The 13,749-nt window shown below is 35.0% G+C and overlaps 2 protein-coding genes across 4 annotated transcripts in view; one reads left to right on the forward strand and one right to left on the reverse strand.

The window, feature by feature from the left end:
• The window catches only part of SVOPL (SVOP like), a 181,885-nt gene that overhangs the window by 106,237 nt on the left and 61,899 nt on the right, over positions 1-13,749 (forward strand). The window lies entirely within an intron of this gene.
• Positions 1-13,749, reverse strand: part of TRIM24 (tripartite motif containing 24) — a 120,674-nt gene that overhangs the window by 7,193 nt on the left and 99,732 nt on the right. For both annotated transcript variants that reach the window (XM_012447556.3, XM_012447555.3), the window contains exons 11-16: positions 11,239-11,412; positions 8,324-8,459; positions 5,225-5,297; positions 4,067-4,235; positions 2,221-2,549; positions 1,060-1,192 (exon numbers count right to left, since the gene is read on the reverse strand). In XM_012447556.3, coding sequence (XP_012302979.1) covers positions 1,060-1,192; positions 2,221-2,549; positions 4,067-4,235; positions 5,225-5,297; positions 8,324-8,459; positions 11,239-11,412 — 1,014 coding nt within the window. The remainder of the gene's footprint in view (positions 1-1,059; positions 1,193-2,220; positions 2,550-4,066; positions 4,236-5,224; positions 5,298-8,323; positions 8,460-11,238; positions 11,413-13,749) is intronic.

Genomic DNA, 13,749 nt, shown 5'->3' on the forward strand with positions numbered 1-13,749 from the left:
ATTGAGATAAAATATTATAAAACAATTCCTGGCTTATTTTAAATAATAATTTTAAATAATCTCAGAGATCCCAAAGTGTCATACTAAAAAAATCTGATGAATACAAAATTATTGATTCTTGGAGTTTTCTTCTCCTTTCCAGTCATTAACTGAACTGTACTACTTGACAATTTAGGGTGTATTTGATATCTGACCATCCCTATAATTAAATGTACTAAGAGAGTATCACTGTAAACCCATTTAAAGTTCTCTAACAATAAATTTATACTTATTGCCCCAGTCTATTATAAATTACTAATAGTCAATAAAGGAAGAACCTATGTCTCTTAGAACTGGAGGTGGAGCCTTCTCAATGTGCATCTAGACTTAAGGCACCTTTCTGCATGTAGAAGGTCCAACCATGTGCTCTGCTATTCATACTTCCCTGGTTATGGGTTTATCCCAGTAAACACTGAGTAGTACTGGCAGTGAATGGGTATGTGCCCTCTTGCATAACAACTTCCATACTATTATTCTACTTAATAATTTAGCAAAGGAGTTTCTTTGATAAAAAAGTGTTGACTGGGAAGCTATAAATGTTATTTACAGTCAAATATATCAGGTGGCTTTGATGCATAAGCCTAGTCCCATTCAGTTAAAAAAAAAAAAAAAGGAATTATTTCCAGGAAGAGTGAAGAAAAAACCCAGCTCCTTGGTGGCAATTCTGAGGAAAAAACTTATCTATGGTAGAAATAAAACAAAATAGAAATTTACTTAAGGTAGATTAAATTTAAAAGTCAAGGTACATATTCCATCTTGTTCAGGTACAATAAGCTTCTATAAAATATGTGCATAATTCTATGATTTTTTTTTAATTTAAAGAAAGTTTGTCTTTAAGATTCATATACCTTTGTGGAAAAAAAATACATCTAAATAAGAGGATCAATATAAAATCTGATTGGATAGATATATACCTCTTTGATGAAAGGCACCACAGTAAAATATTGCACTACAATACAATAATGCATCTTACCAAAAAAATTGTCTAACACTGTAGGTTGGAAATGCTCAAAGACTTACCCTTTTATCTATAGGTGTTAATTTAACAAGGCCTTCAGTTTTCTTTTTTTCTGAGTTGAGACTGGGAGCATCACAATCATATTCAACTTCTGGTTTAGATAAGTCTCGGCAGAAAGTGCAAATCCACTCTCCACTGTTGGGGGACAATGTACTTTTGAATTCCTAATACATCATTTCCTCTCTTCACTATTTCCCTTTCCCACCTCCTCCAATATATCTATGATACAGAGTTGTTTATTTGGCATGAATTTTAATTATTGAGCATTTACCACATACCTACTAGGTATACTGCACCATGCTGAAAGGAAACAGCAGAAATATAATGCAAGGCCCTAAGTTAATATCAAAATCTAGTTAAGAAGGCATGAGATACATATATAGGGAAAAAATGCCTAAATAAATTAACACATTAATCTAGGGCTCACATATCTAGAGCATAATTGAATTTGTCCCCCAAAGGATTCAGGAATCGGCAAAGCTCTTTGTACTACTCTTCTTGTTACTCTAAGTTTATAAAATTAAATTTTCAAAAGTACAGCCTTCAAAGAACTGAGAGATCAACCCAATGGCTCTTAACCATCTTGGTCATGCTGATGATCATCATCATCCCACAGGGTTTGAGAATTTACTTGAATTACTTATAAATGGTATTTTGATGCCTGGCAAAAAGATGTAATAAACTGTGGTAGCTGTTATGCATAAAGACATTATTCCTTATGGTGACCCCTGTGATAATTTAAAGGGCCTCTTTTTTTGTTTTTTTCTTATATTGACTAGGGAGAGGGTCTTGCTCTGTTGCCCAGTCTGGAGTGCAATGGTGCAATCACAGCTCACTGCAGCCTCAACCTCCCAGGCTCAACCAATCCTCCCACCTCAGCCTCCTGAGCAGCTGGGACTACAGGCATGCACTACCACACTTGGCTAATTTTTTAAGTTATTTGTAGAGACAGAGTCTCCCTGTGTTGCTCAGGCTGCATGATGAGTTTTTGGAGAGAAGCACAAGGAATAAGTGGTAGGGTATGGGAAACCCTAGACTATTCATTTGGATTTTGGAATATACGTTTGTGCCAAGTGGAATTTAAGTTTTTACAAAGGCTTTCTGTTAAAATAATCTTCAAAATTTTATAGTAAAACAATGTGGGAAGGGAAGTACTATCTTACCTTGGAAAATTTGTCAATGTGGGCACATGACAAGAAAGATGGAATACTTTGGGGCACTTTTCACAGCACAGGAGTTCCCCTCCATTTTGACAAACTGCACACCAGTCCTCATTTGGGTCATCCTCTTTCCTTGTCTCTCCAACGTGAAGGGGTGACTTCTGGGAAGGATCCAGCCACTCAGACTTCCCATTCGAGGAATTCTCCTGGTGAAGTCCAGGTTGATCTCCTGTACTATCAGGGGCATCTGATCTTAGCACAGTCTCCTCAGAAGTAGAGCTCTGACTGCTATTTAAGAGCAGGGAGGTAAGTATGCTTCTTGGATAATTGGCCTGCAGTAGATTAAAAAAAATTTTATCACTACTGCAATTCTGAATTATAAACCACTGTGTAATGAGCACCTGGCTGCTTCAAAAGAATCTTAATGAGAATAGTATATGTTTACTGCTAACTGGTATAGAAGACATGAACCTCTACTAAAAAATATCAAAATATAAAAAAAATCTGAGTCTGTTGATGGCTACAGAAATTAGAAAATGGGTGGGTAGGGTGGAAAATCAACCACATGACCTATAAATATACTTCACTGGAACTATTCATTCAAATTATACCTAAGATAGAAAAATTATAAGATGAATCTAAATTTTCTGTTGGAGCCCAGGATGGCAAGAATTTCAAATCAATAAGAAAAATTATCTCTTTCAAATATGTTTTCAAAAATTTCAAAGTAATAAATGTATATAGAGTTAAAGTACTCATTCCTTTGAAGTACTATTTTCAAATCTAGCTTTTTCTTCTGCCGTTTACCTCCATATTTCTAAATAAAATTGCAATGCATCTATAATCCTTACTAGTAGAAAATCAAGAGATTAGGTTTTTACATCCTGATTCTCTAACCCCGTTCTCCTTCCATTTATACATACACAAAGCCACCACCAACATTCACCCCATCTTTTTAACATTTTTATTAAGCATTGATTTTTTAGTTGGTAGGTGCCAGTATAACTGTTTATTGCCAGTATCTATTCCAACTGACCGGTATTTGTCTGTACTGGTTAAGTATTCTGAAAATTACAATTTTTGATTAAATGCATATTCAGGTTATATCCTGATTGTGCCACAGTTTTAATTACATTTGTACTCTAGTGTTTGTTTATATCATTATGACTATGTAAATATTGTTCACTGCAGACCACAAAAATGTACTATGACATTCCTTTTTTTTTTTTTGGTAAACTTCTTGTTTTTACTAAGACTCAGTAATTACCTTATTTTTTCAGTTGCTTGTTTTTCTAGGTACATATTTCTATGTCATTCTCACAATCTACAATAGGAGATTCTCAACACTGTTGAAGTATTTTTCTCCCTTTAGATACATCCCTTTGAGTCCTATGCCTTCCTGCTATAGACTGTACTGCACAAGCTGCTGCTGCTGTACTGGGGGTTGCCCTGTTTTTCTGTGTCAGATTCCATTTTTGGGATTTTATGTCTTCCTCTTTCTTGTTTTACTATATTTTTGATTCATATTATCAATTATCTTCGTGAGAATGAGTACAGAAGAATTATTTTAAGAAATTGAACAAAAATGTATTTTCATGTCTGATTAATAATTTACCTGGGTATAAAACTCTGGTTAGAGAATATCTCATTTTCAACTTTCCAGGTTCCATATTTGAGCCTCAGATTTTTAAAACCTTTCTGTTTTTCTATCTTTGCTTTTTAATTTACTGAGAGATTAATATAACATTACAAAAAAAAAACAAAAACCCTCCTAAGAGCTATTTAAAAGTTTCTCTCACCCTGCCCACCACGTGCATAGGAATAGTATTGCAAGCCTTCATATAATTACATTTTGAGGCCTGGATTCTTCATCTGATTCTTGCTTCACTATAACAACAGGGAAATCATAATTTTCAGGTGGTCCACTGTTTTCTTGTTTTATTCGAATTGGCTCCAACATTACCACTGGGACTTTGTGTGTAGAATCAGCTCCTGCTGGTTTGCTGGAAGAGCCAGAGCTATAAGTATGAGAGAGAAGAAAAAACCATCTAAGAATGTGAAGCTAAATACCTCATAAAAAAGCGTAACAACAACTTTCTAAAATAATACTGTATTTTCACAACAATAACTACATCAGCAACTAATGCTACATTACTGAAATGTAACTGCTGTGAGTTTCATTTATGATAAAAATGTTTTATATATTAACCTATATCTAAATAGTTAAACATCTGGAAAGATACCTCAATAAACCTAAATTTTTTAAAAAACTGAGGCTTTACAATTAGGCAACCAGATTTAGTATCTTAGAACTGGCATTTGATTTTAGGCTTTCTCATTTTCTTCTCTTGTCAGTAGCAAAGTAAACTCTAGGCTCACATTAACACTTTGTCAGTGTCTAAAGACAATGAAATAATCATTTATTTAAACAGTGCTATTTAAAGAAGGTAGTGGGACAAAAACCTTTTACAGATATTCACTATGTTCTCATGGGATTAAAGGCAGACTTTTCTCTCTGAAACTATTCTGCCACATGATTAAGAAAGTAAGAATTGGGTTCACTAGCTAGGAAGAATTTTCAGGCATAATGCAGGGAAAGGAGAGCAGTTGCTTAAAATAGAATTTCAATAACTGTACATTTATTTATTTTAAAGTAGAATCAATTTTTCTTCAGTAGAGATCAAATTAGCATAAAACTGTATCTTGTCCCTAAGTTTGTTTCCATATAATGTACTGTGTTATACCTATTCATTTTTATGTTTTCCTTGCTATTATGTGAATATCAGACATTTCTTATTTTCAACAAATATTCTTCTATCTTCAAGGGTAAATTTGTACTTTAGTTAATCTCTTAACTAATTTATTTAGATATAATAGTTATTAAAATTTTAATTAAAAATAGAAGAAATTGTTCAAAATATATTGAGTATCAAAACATGTTGAACACTGGCAAGAGAAATCTAGTTAGAGATTTTATGTACTAGAAAATATGGTTTAGTCAGTTTACCTTCCTCGGCTTCCAACGCTGGAGGCACTAGGTGAACGTATTGGGGGGTGTACACTAGTCATAGTAACAGGTCCTGAGGAGGGGGATATCAGACATAAAACAAATGAATAATTATGCACTGAAGTCCTATTGAATGTGTTAACTTAGCACTATATTGAAACTAGGAACCATAATGAAATTCTATGAAAGAGTAGTTGCTGAATTTTCAGTAGTCTGTTACAGTCTGTTATACTGGCAGGGTTTTTCAACCTCTGCGCTACTGACTTTTGGGCCAGATAATTCCTTGTTGTGGAGGAATGTCTGTGCATTATAGGATGTCTGGCAACATCCCTGGCCTCCACCAATTATTAGATACCAGTGGCATCTCTCTATACTTCCCAGCTTGGGGTGCGACAATAAAAAATGTCTCCAAACATTGCCAAGTCTTTCTGTGTTAGAGTAACAGAGGTAAGACCTTAGTGAGACCCCAGTGCCAGTGAAAGCTACAGAAGACAACAGAAGGTGGTACAGGTTGATAGAAAAAGGAGTTCAAAAAAGAAAACCATGTAAACAAAAATGAGACCAACTAATGGAAGACACAGAAAGTCAGATCAATGGGTTCAGACTTGAGGCAATAATCAAAAGAGGGATTCTGGACTATTGCCCTAAAAATGATAATAAAGAAGCTATGCTCTGGTGGTACTGTAGACTAGAACAAGGAAAATCTAATTAAAAGCAGCCAAGAAAGAAGAAAACAAAACCTGCTGCAAATAATTTTGATTTGAATTGATGAAGGCCCAAACTAAACAGTAGCAGTAGGAATGCAATGCAAGTGGGAAGTAGAAGAAAAAATTCAAAGTGACAAAAGTTCTAAAGGGTCTGATGAACAACAGGATATGGTTGATAAAATGAAGAGAAAAAAATTCCATTTCATTTGTTTGTAAACTCTGGATAATTTCATTTAAAAATAAAACAAAAGGACTGGACAACAAAGATCTGTCTCTACAAAAAAACTAAAATAAAATAAATTTAGCCAGGCCTGGTAGCATATACCGATAGTCCTAGTTACTGGGAATGGTGAGGCAGGAGGATCGCTAGAGCCCGAGTTTGAGGCTGCAGTGAGCCATGATTGCTACACCCTGGGTGACAGAGTGAGACCTTGCCTCAAAATCAATCAGAACAATGGCTATTTATAATCTTCTGATAATACAAGAATACATGCTTCATTTTAGAATAGATGAAAACTTTTTATAAAAAAGATACAACATTCAAGCAGCCCATAACTTCTGCATCCATATATAAACACTGGTAAGGTTCATATATATCTTTCCAGTTTTAACATACTTTTACATCTTTTATATGGTTCTATATAAGCACTGCTTGAATAGCTAAGTAATATTCTGTTTACAAGTGAGCACATTCTAATTTATCATTCTCTTATATTTAGGTCATTGCTTCAAAATTTTAACTACTGCAAATAATGCCCTTTTTAAAAAAAAAAAAAAAAAAAAAAAAGGAGAACAACAAAGCTTTATTGGTACTAGGCTCATTCCTGAGCATTAGGGGGAGGGGTTGAGATGCAGTTCACATACCAACCCAATTAGGTTTCAATTAGGTTTGCTGAAACCAGGAGCCAATCAGAAAAAACATAGTATTTACAAAACTCTGAAATAGTTGAATAGCAACTGTGTTGACTAATTTTAAGATTCCTTTCAAAAAGTAATTTGTCCATTATTTGGAAGCTGCCTGCCTTGATTATAGTACTGGAAAATGGAAACTGGAATAATAATAATGCTTAGTAAATAGTAATAATATAAGTATTAATAAATATGTTCTGCCTATCCAGTTTCTAATTATTTCCTTATAATTGGAGTATTAAAATGGAACTATTGTGTTCAAGGGTACTTACATTTTCTAAGCCCCTTAAAGCAAATATCCTACTACGTAATACACATATAAGGTACTTTGCCCAGTCTGGCTCACAGTCCAATACTGGGTAAATGTAAACCTTAGTAACATTGCTATGATGGTTTCCAGAAATGTTTCGACAAGTCATACGCATCCCACCTATGTATGAGAGTACCTCTTATTACATTTTTAGTGACTACTTTTATTATTTAAATCTTAACTAATTCAGTAACTTAGAAATTATATCTTGTTTGGATTTTTCTTATCACTAGTAAGAATGACATTTTTTGTCTCATCTGCTATATTGGCTATATGTATATATACCTACTTACTCATCATGTCCTTTGGCAATACCACAAATGTTCCTTATTTGTATAAACTTGTCATATGATAAACAGTTTATCTGCCATATTGTCCTATGTTTGTTTAAAATAGGCATCCCCATTTACATCGTGTTCATGTGACTGGTGAGTGACTTTAGAAATTCTCCTCTTTTCATATTTTGGTTTAAGGTACCTATGTCCTCAGAAGTAATATTACAGTTTTCCTCTCAGAGAAAATGAGTAGGTATGTTAAGATTCACAAACGAAATTAAACACCAAACAAATCACCAAAAGAGTGGTAACTCTACTTATTGTCACTAATAAATTTTGATCCTAGGCAAATTACATCTTAAAAAAGACCACATCACAGGCAGCTTATCAATAAGAGAGAATATAATACTGATTTCCCCCCTGGAAGTACTATAATGGCTAGAAGTTCTGTTGAAATTGAAAAAGTAAAGTAGGCCTGGTGTGATGGCTCATGCCTAATCTCAAAGCTCTGGGAGGCCAAGGCAGAAGGATCGCTTAAGGCCAGAAGTTCAAGACTGTCTCTACCAAAAAAACAAAACAGCCACGTGTGGTAGAGCAGCACACCTGCAAAGAGTCCCAGTTACTCAGGAGGCTGAGGTGGAAGTGAGTCTGCAGTGACATATGATCACACCACTGCACTCAAGCCTGGGCAACAGAGCGAGACCGTGACTTGAAAGAAAGAATGAAAAGATAAAGAAATTTAACCTTTATTTACTTTGAAAGCATACTAATTTTAAATAGTGGAAAAACTCAGATTAAGCATCAAACAAAAAAGGAGGAGAAGAGGGGTAATTTTTTTATTCTAAGTAAAGTGAAAACTAGAAAACCTTTCACAAAAATCAAAAGAAGCCCACTTTACCTGCTAGGCCTGGAGATGGCACTGATGAATTTGGTGACTGGACCGTTCTGTTTGAGGGTGGTCTTGGCTGGCCATGATCTATATTAGTATCTTTCCTCACAATATTGTCCAGCATAATAGTACTTGAACAGTCAATCTTACAAGAAAAGAAATTATTTCAGGCATTCTGAATTTGCAAGTTAAAAGCTACTTTTAAATTTATAAGAAAACTTCAATAACTTAATTATTATGAAACAACAAAAAATAAATACCACATTTGAGAAGTTCTAACATTTTCCCCATAAACAATGCTGAATAAAGGTTTTCACTATCTTAGTATTTCACTTTAGTAAAATATTGAGGACACTATTTCAGAAACAAGAGCCAAAAGAAAGGAGTATCAGGTCATTCGCATTCTTAAAAATTGAAAAAAAAATTCTTCATTTAAAAATAAACAACAAAAGGTTGCTATATGAAAAACACAAACTTGGTGAGAAGACTATCACAATTTCACATTTCTTGCAAATCTCTTTAATGTCTCCCTAAACAGCATTCAATCTATTGTGGTGTACGGTTTTGAATCTAGCCTCATACAGATAGGACTTAGTGGACCCTTTGAAACGGATAGTTAGACAAACTGATGCTCTGCTCTGGGTATGTGCTAGATAGATGAAGTCCATATATCTACAGCACTAACCTCAACAGTAATGTATCACTAAATACATTACTGTTGTTTTGTAGGAGAAAAGGTGAACCCTACAGATTCTTGCTTTACACTGGGTGTGGTGGCTCACACCTATAAGCCTAGCACTTTGGGAGGCTGAGGCAGGTGGATCACCTGAGGTCAGGAGTTTGAGACCAGCCTGGTCAACAAGGCAAAATCTTGTCTCTACTAAAAATACAAAAATTAACTGGGTATGGTGGCACACACCTGTAATCCCAGCTACTCAGGAGGCTGAGGAAGGAGAATCGCTTCAAGCCGGGAGGTGGAGGTTGCAGTGAGCCAAGACTGCACCACTGCATTCCAGCCTGCACGACAGGAGTGAGACTCCATCTCAAAAAAAGAAAAGATTCTTGCTTTAATGTAATAGGAATACAAATAACACTGCTTTTCCTAATTCATTGCCAGGCTAAAATACTTACAAATCCCTAATAAGAGTTTAACACTTTAAACACTACAATTATTTCATGCCTGCAAAGACCAAATTTCCCACCAATGTTTTTGTGCTTAAAATCCAGTTCAATTCTTTAACATAGTTTGTATATAATGAATTAATTTCTTGCTTATGCACCTAGAATGGTACTAGTTATGAAACATCTTTGGGAGAAATCAGAAAATGGTCACTCATTTCAGTTTATTTTGTAATCCAAATGAGGAATTTCAGGTAATAGAAAGGTTCACCTCCATGAGGACTGCAGAGGAAAAAGCAGAAGGACAGTTTTACTTTCTGTGGGTTCTCTTTCACGGGGGCAGGGGAAATCAGGGCAGGTGGTTAATACACAGGGTCATTTTTGTTTAAATATTCTTTTGGCAATACATGGCCAGTATTTCTCAGAGAGTACAAAATGTACTAGAATGACTAAATTTGTGAGAACTTAATACAAAGAAAGTTGTTTACATTGTGGAATAATCCTAAAAGTCAAATAAAACTATAGGGATTAGATATAAGTTTTCCTATGTACCATCCATGCATGAAAAAATACATGTATTGTACTCATTTAAAGTATACAAACTATTTAAAAAATGGAATGATTCTGGTAAGATTAACAATGCAACTATTAGGAAATATTAATTGATCCAATTTGAAAAGCAAATTAAATAATGAAAATAAAAAAGTTCTTTTCACAATCTTATAGGTAATTCGATCCAAGTAAAGAATACAAGATATTTCCTAAAAGCTTCTTAATGTTAGGTTGTGTATATGTATATGTGCACGACCATGGGTTATCTAACCTTAGATTTAAAAAGGACCAAACACAGAATCAACTTATACATGGAGATATGTCTACAGAATATAGTAATTTCTGCCTGTGGAAAAGTCATACTGGCTGGGTGTAGTGGCTCATGCCTTTAATCCCAGCAATTTAGGAGGCCAAGGCAGGAGGATCCCTTCAGCCCAGGAGATCAACACCAGCCTGGGTTAACATAGGCAGTCCCCCATCTCTATTAAAAATAAAAATCATTTAAAAATATAATAATAAATACAAAGTCATACTGAAAGAGTTTGGAGAGTGAGTTTAATTTACATATAATATAAACCAGAGGTAATTTTGCACTTGTCAGTATGATCTAACAGGATTTCTATTACTAAATTTGTCTTCTGATGTCCAGCCATTCAACTTTCCAGCGTATCTTTCCATGTCCTTTCTTTTCTTCTTTCCTAGCTTAGATTCCATGATCCATCATCATAATCATTCATTTACAAACACCTTTAACTCTGGTGCCTTGAAAGACATTAGGTTATGTGTCCAATGTTCATAACCTTTTTATTTTTACTACTGTTGTAATATTCTAAAGGATTAAAATTAACTGGTAAAAACAACCTATAATCTAACAATTCATGCCTTCTACTACATCCCAATTCACTGACAATTTTCTTTCTTTCTTGAGACAGGGTCTTGCTCTGTTGGTCAGGCTGGAGTGCAGTGGCATGATCTCAGCTCACCACAGCCTCTGCCTCCCAGGTTCAAGTGATTCTCCTGCCTCGGCCTCCCAAATAGCTGGGATTACAGGCATGTGCCACCATACTTGGTTAATTTTTGTATTTTTTGGTAGAGATGGGGTTTCACCATGTTGGCCAGCCTGGTCTCAAACACCTGACCTCCAGTGATCCGTCTGCTTTGGCCTCCCCCAAAGTGCTAGGATTACAGGAGTGAGCCACTGCACCAGCCGACAATTTTCAATAGACATTAGTATAAATTTTGTGTCTACTTACATCTGGAAGAGAGGGAAGATTATAAGAACCTCCCACTGGTGAGCTCAAATCAATCATAGGTGAACCAAAAGCCTTTCCATCATATCCTGCTGCACTAGTAATCGTGGGGCTGGAAGGAGTAGAGGATGTGCTGTTGGTAGTTGATGGGGCACCCTGTCCACTGCTGATCTGCCACTACAGTAACAAGAAGGGAAGAAAAAAGGCTATCAACAAGCTTATAAAAATACAACGTCTATCTAATCACACACATACAAAATGAAGTAGAAGAGTGCAACTGTAATTTACATGGAAGGAGAATGGGACAGGGAGACTGCATAAGTATGTGTCATTTTCATTAATCCTGTAAAAACAAAAACAAAAAAACCAACCAAACAAAAAACAGTAAAAAGCACTGATTTTTACTGGAAGACAACATGTAGTATATACCAGAAAATCACAGTACACAATCTTGACAGGTTTATACATACTGGAAAAAAAAAAGTAAATATATACATAGCAACTACAAGGTAAAGATAGAGGGCTGAAAACATACATTTCTTCTATTCCTATCTGAAACACTTGAAAATAATAAGCTACAGACCAGTGCTTTCAGGATTTTATATTCCTCTTTCTCATATATGAACATAATTAGACCTCGATAATATCTGAGGAAAGTACTGTCGGTCATGCTGAGATAAACATATTAACTAAGATGATGACAGGCATGCTGAAGTATATAGAGGTGAAGCATGCTGCTGTCTGCAATTTACTTCAAAACCTATTGAAAAATATGACGGGCCAGGTGCAGTGGCTCGTTCCTATAATCCCAGCACTTTGGGAGGCTGAGGTGGGCAGGTCACTTGAGGTCAGGAGTTCAAGACCAGCCTGGCCAACATGGTGAACTCCATCTCTACTAAAAAATATAAAAATTAGTCAGGTGTGGTGGTGGGCATCTGTAATCCCAGCTACTCAGGAGGCTGTGGCAGGAGAATCACTGGAACCCAAGAGGCAGAGGTTGCAGTGAGCCGAGATCGCACAAGTGCACTCCAGCGTGGGCTCAACCTCAAAAAAATGAAAAAAAAAAAACAAAACCAGAAAGAAAAAAAGAAAAATAGGAGGACTTGATGAATAGACAAAGGAATAAATATGCATAAGGCAAGTAGAACAAAATTAGAACAAATGTTTCCTATATAATTCTTTCAATTTTTGTTATGTTTGAACATTTTCATGCTGGGAGAAGGAAAGTAACTAAGCGGTACAGCAAGATGCTGTATTTTCTAAACACGGTCATTCATAAACGAACAGCGCCATATAGAGAGACAGTGTCTGAAAGATTTTAATTTTGAAAAACCTAATTTATATATTCCATTGTAAAAACTACATACAGAAGCATATTAAATTGTGTATGAATGTCCTCTTTACCACCTACTCCTTCCTCATATTCCCCGCCCCTATGCCCCCTGCTTTCCTCCTTCTCTACCAAGAACAATCACAGTTGGTGGATCTTTTCAGGTTTGTTTTCTATGTACATGATGAGACTGGAGGAAAATACACACAAACAAATAAGATAATACCTCACAAAAATTCTACATGTTTTTCCTCACATAATATACTCAGAAAATCATATCTAGATTATCGATTTTCTTAATATCTGAAAAGTATTCCACTGTATGAGTGCATTCTAATTTGTTAAACTCATTTACCACTTAAAACCAATTTTCCACTAGACTCTTTCCTGGCTTGTTCATTTACTTATTCATTCATGTTTACATTTTTGGTCAACAACCATTTTAAGAACCATGTTTAGAGTATGTACTCGTTAAAATATAATAAATAGGGAAGAGATAAAGTAAACGCTTGAGTATGGAATATGTGGTAGGTGCTTGCACATACTTAAGAATAAATTCTCAACATAACTCTGGCAAGATACTCATTTTATAGCTGAGGCAAGTGAAATGTGAAAAGTCACAAAATTATTAGGAAAATAAGTAGAATTTAAGGCCAAAGTGAAGGTTGGGTCCTTTTTACTTTCCTTCTCATGATGAATTAAGTATTAATTTTATTTAAAATAATTAAAATATTAAGAAAATTTAGTGATGATATAGCAAAGCCAAATTGATTATACAAACTTATGTATATACACAAAGTATGCATACTTTTATAATAAAATATTTAAATGATTTTATTAAAATGAATGTTATAGAATTAAGAAAATTGCATCATCTTTATTTTGGTCTTGGAGGAAAAAACCAAAATCAGTCTACAATCAGCTGGACAGGAGATTGTCACAGGAGCTTTTTAGAAGACAAACTCTGTGATAACTTTTACTTTTAAGATAATGTAAAACACAGAAAATATTTTTACCTGAAGACATTAAGAATATAAATAATATGGCTAGGTATGGTGGCTTATGCCTGTAATCCCAGCACTTTGGGAGGCTGAGGCGGGCAGATCACTTGAGGCCAGGAATTTGAGACCAATCTGGCCAACATAGTGAAACCCTGTGTCTACTAAAAATAGAAAAATTAGCCA

Source organism: Aotus nancymaae, unplaced genomic scaffold (genome assembly GCF_030222135.1).
Source record: "Aotus nancymaae isolate 86718 unplaced genomic scaffold, 86718_ANA_hifiasm-v0.15.2.pri h1tg000002l, whole genome shotgun sequence".
Classification (NCBI taxonomy): domain Eukaryota; kingdom Metazoa; phylum Chordata; class Mammalia; order Primates; family Aotidae; genus Aotus; species Aotus nancymaae.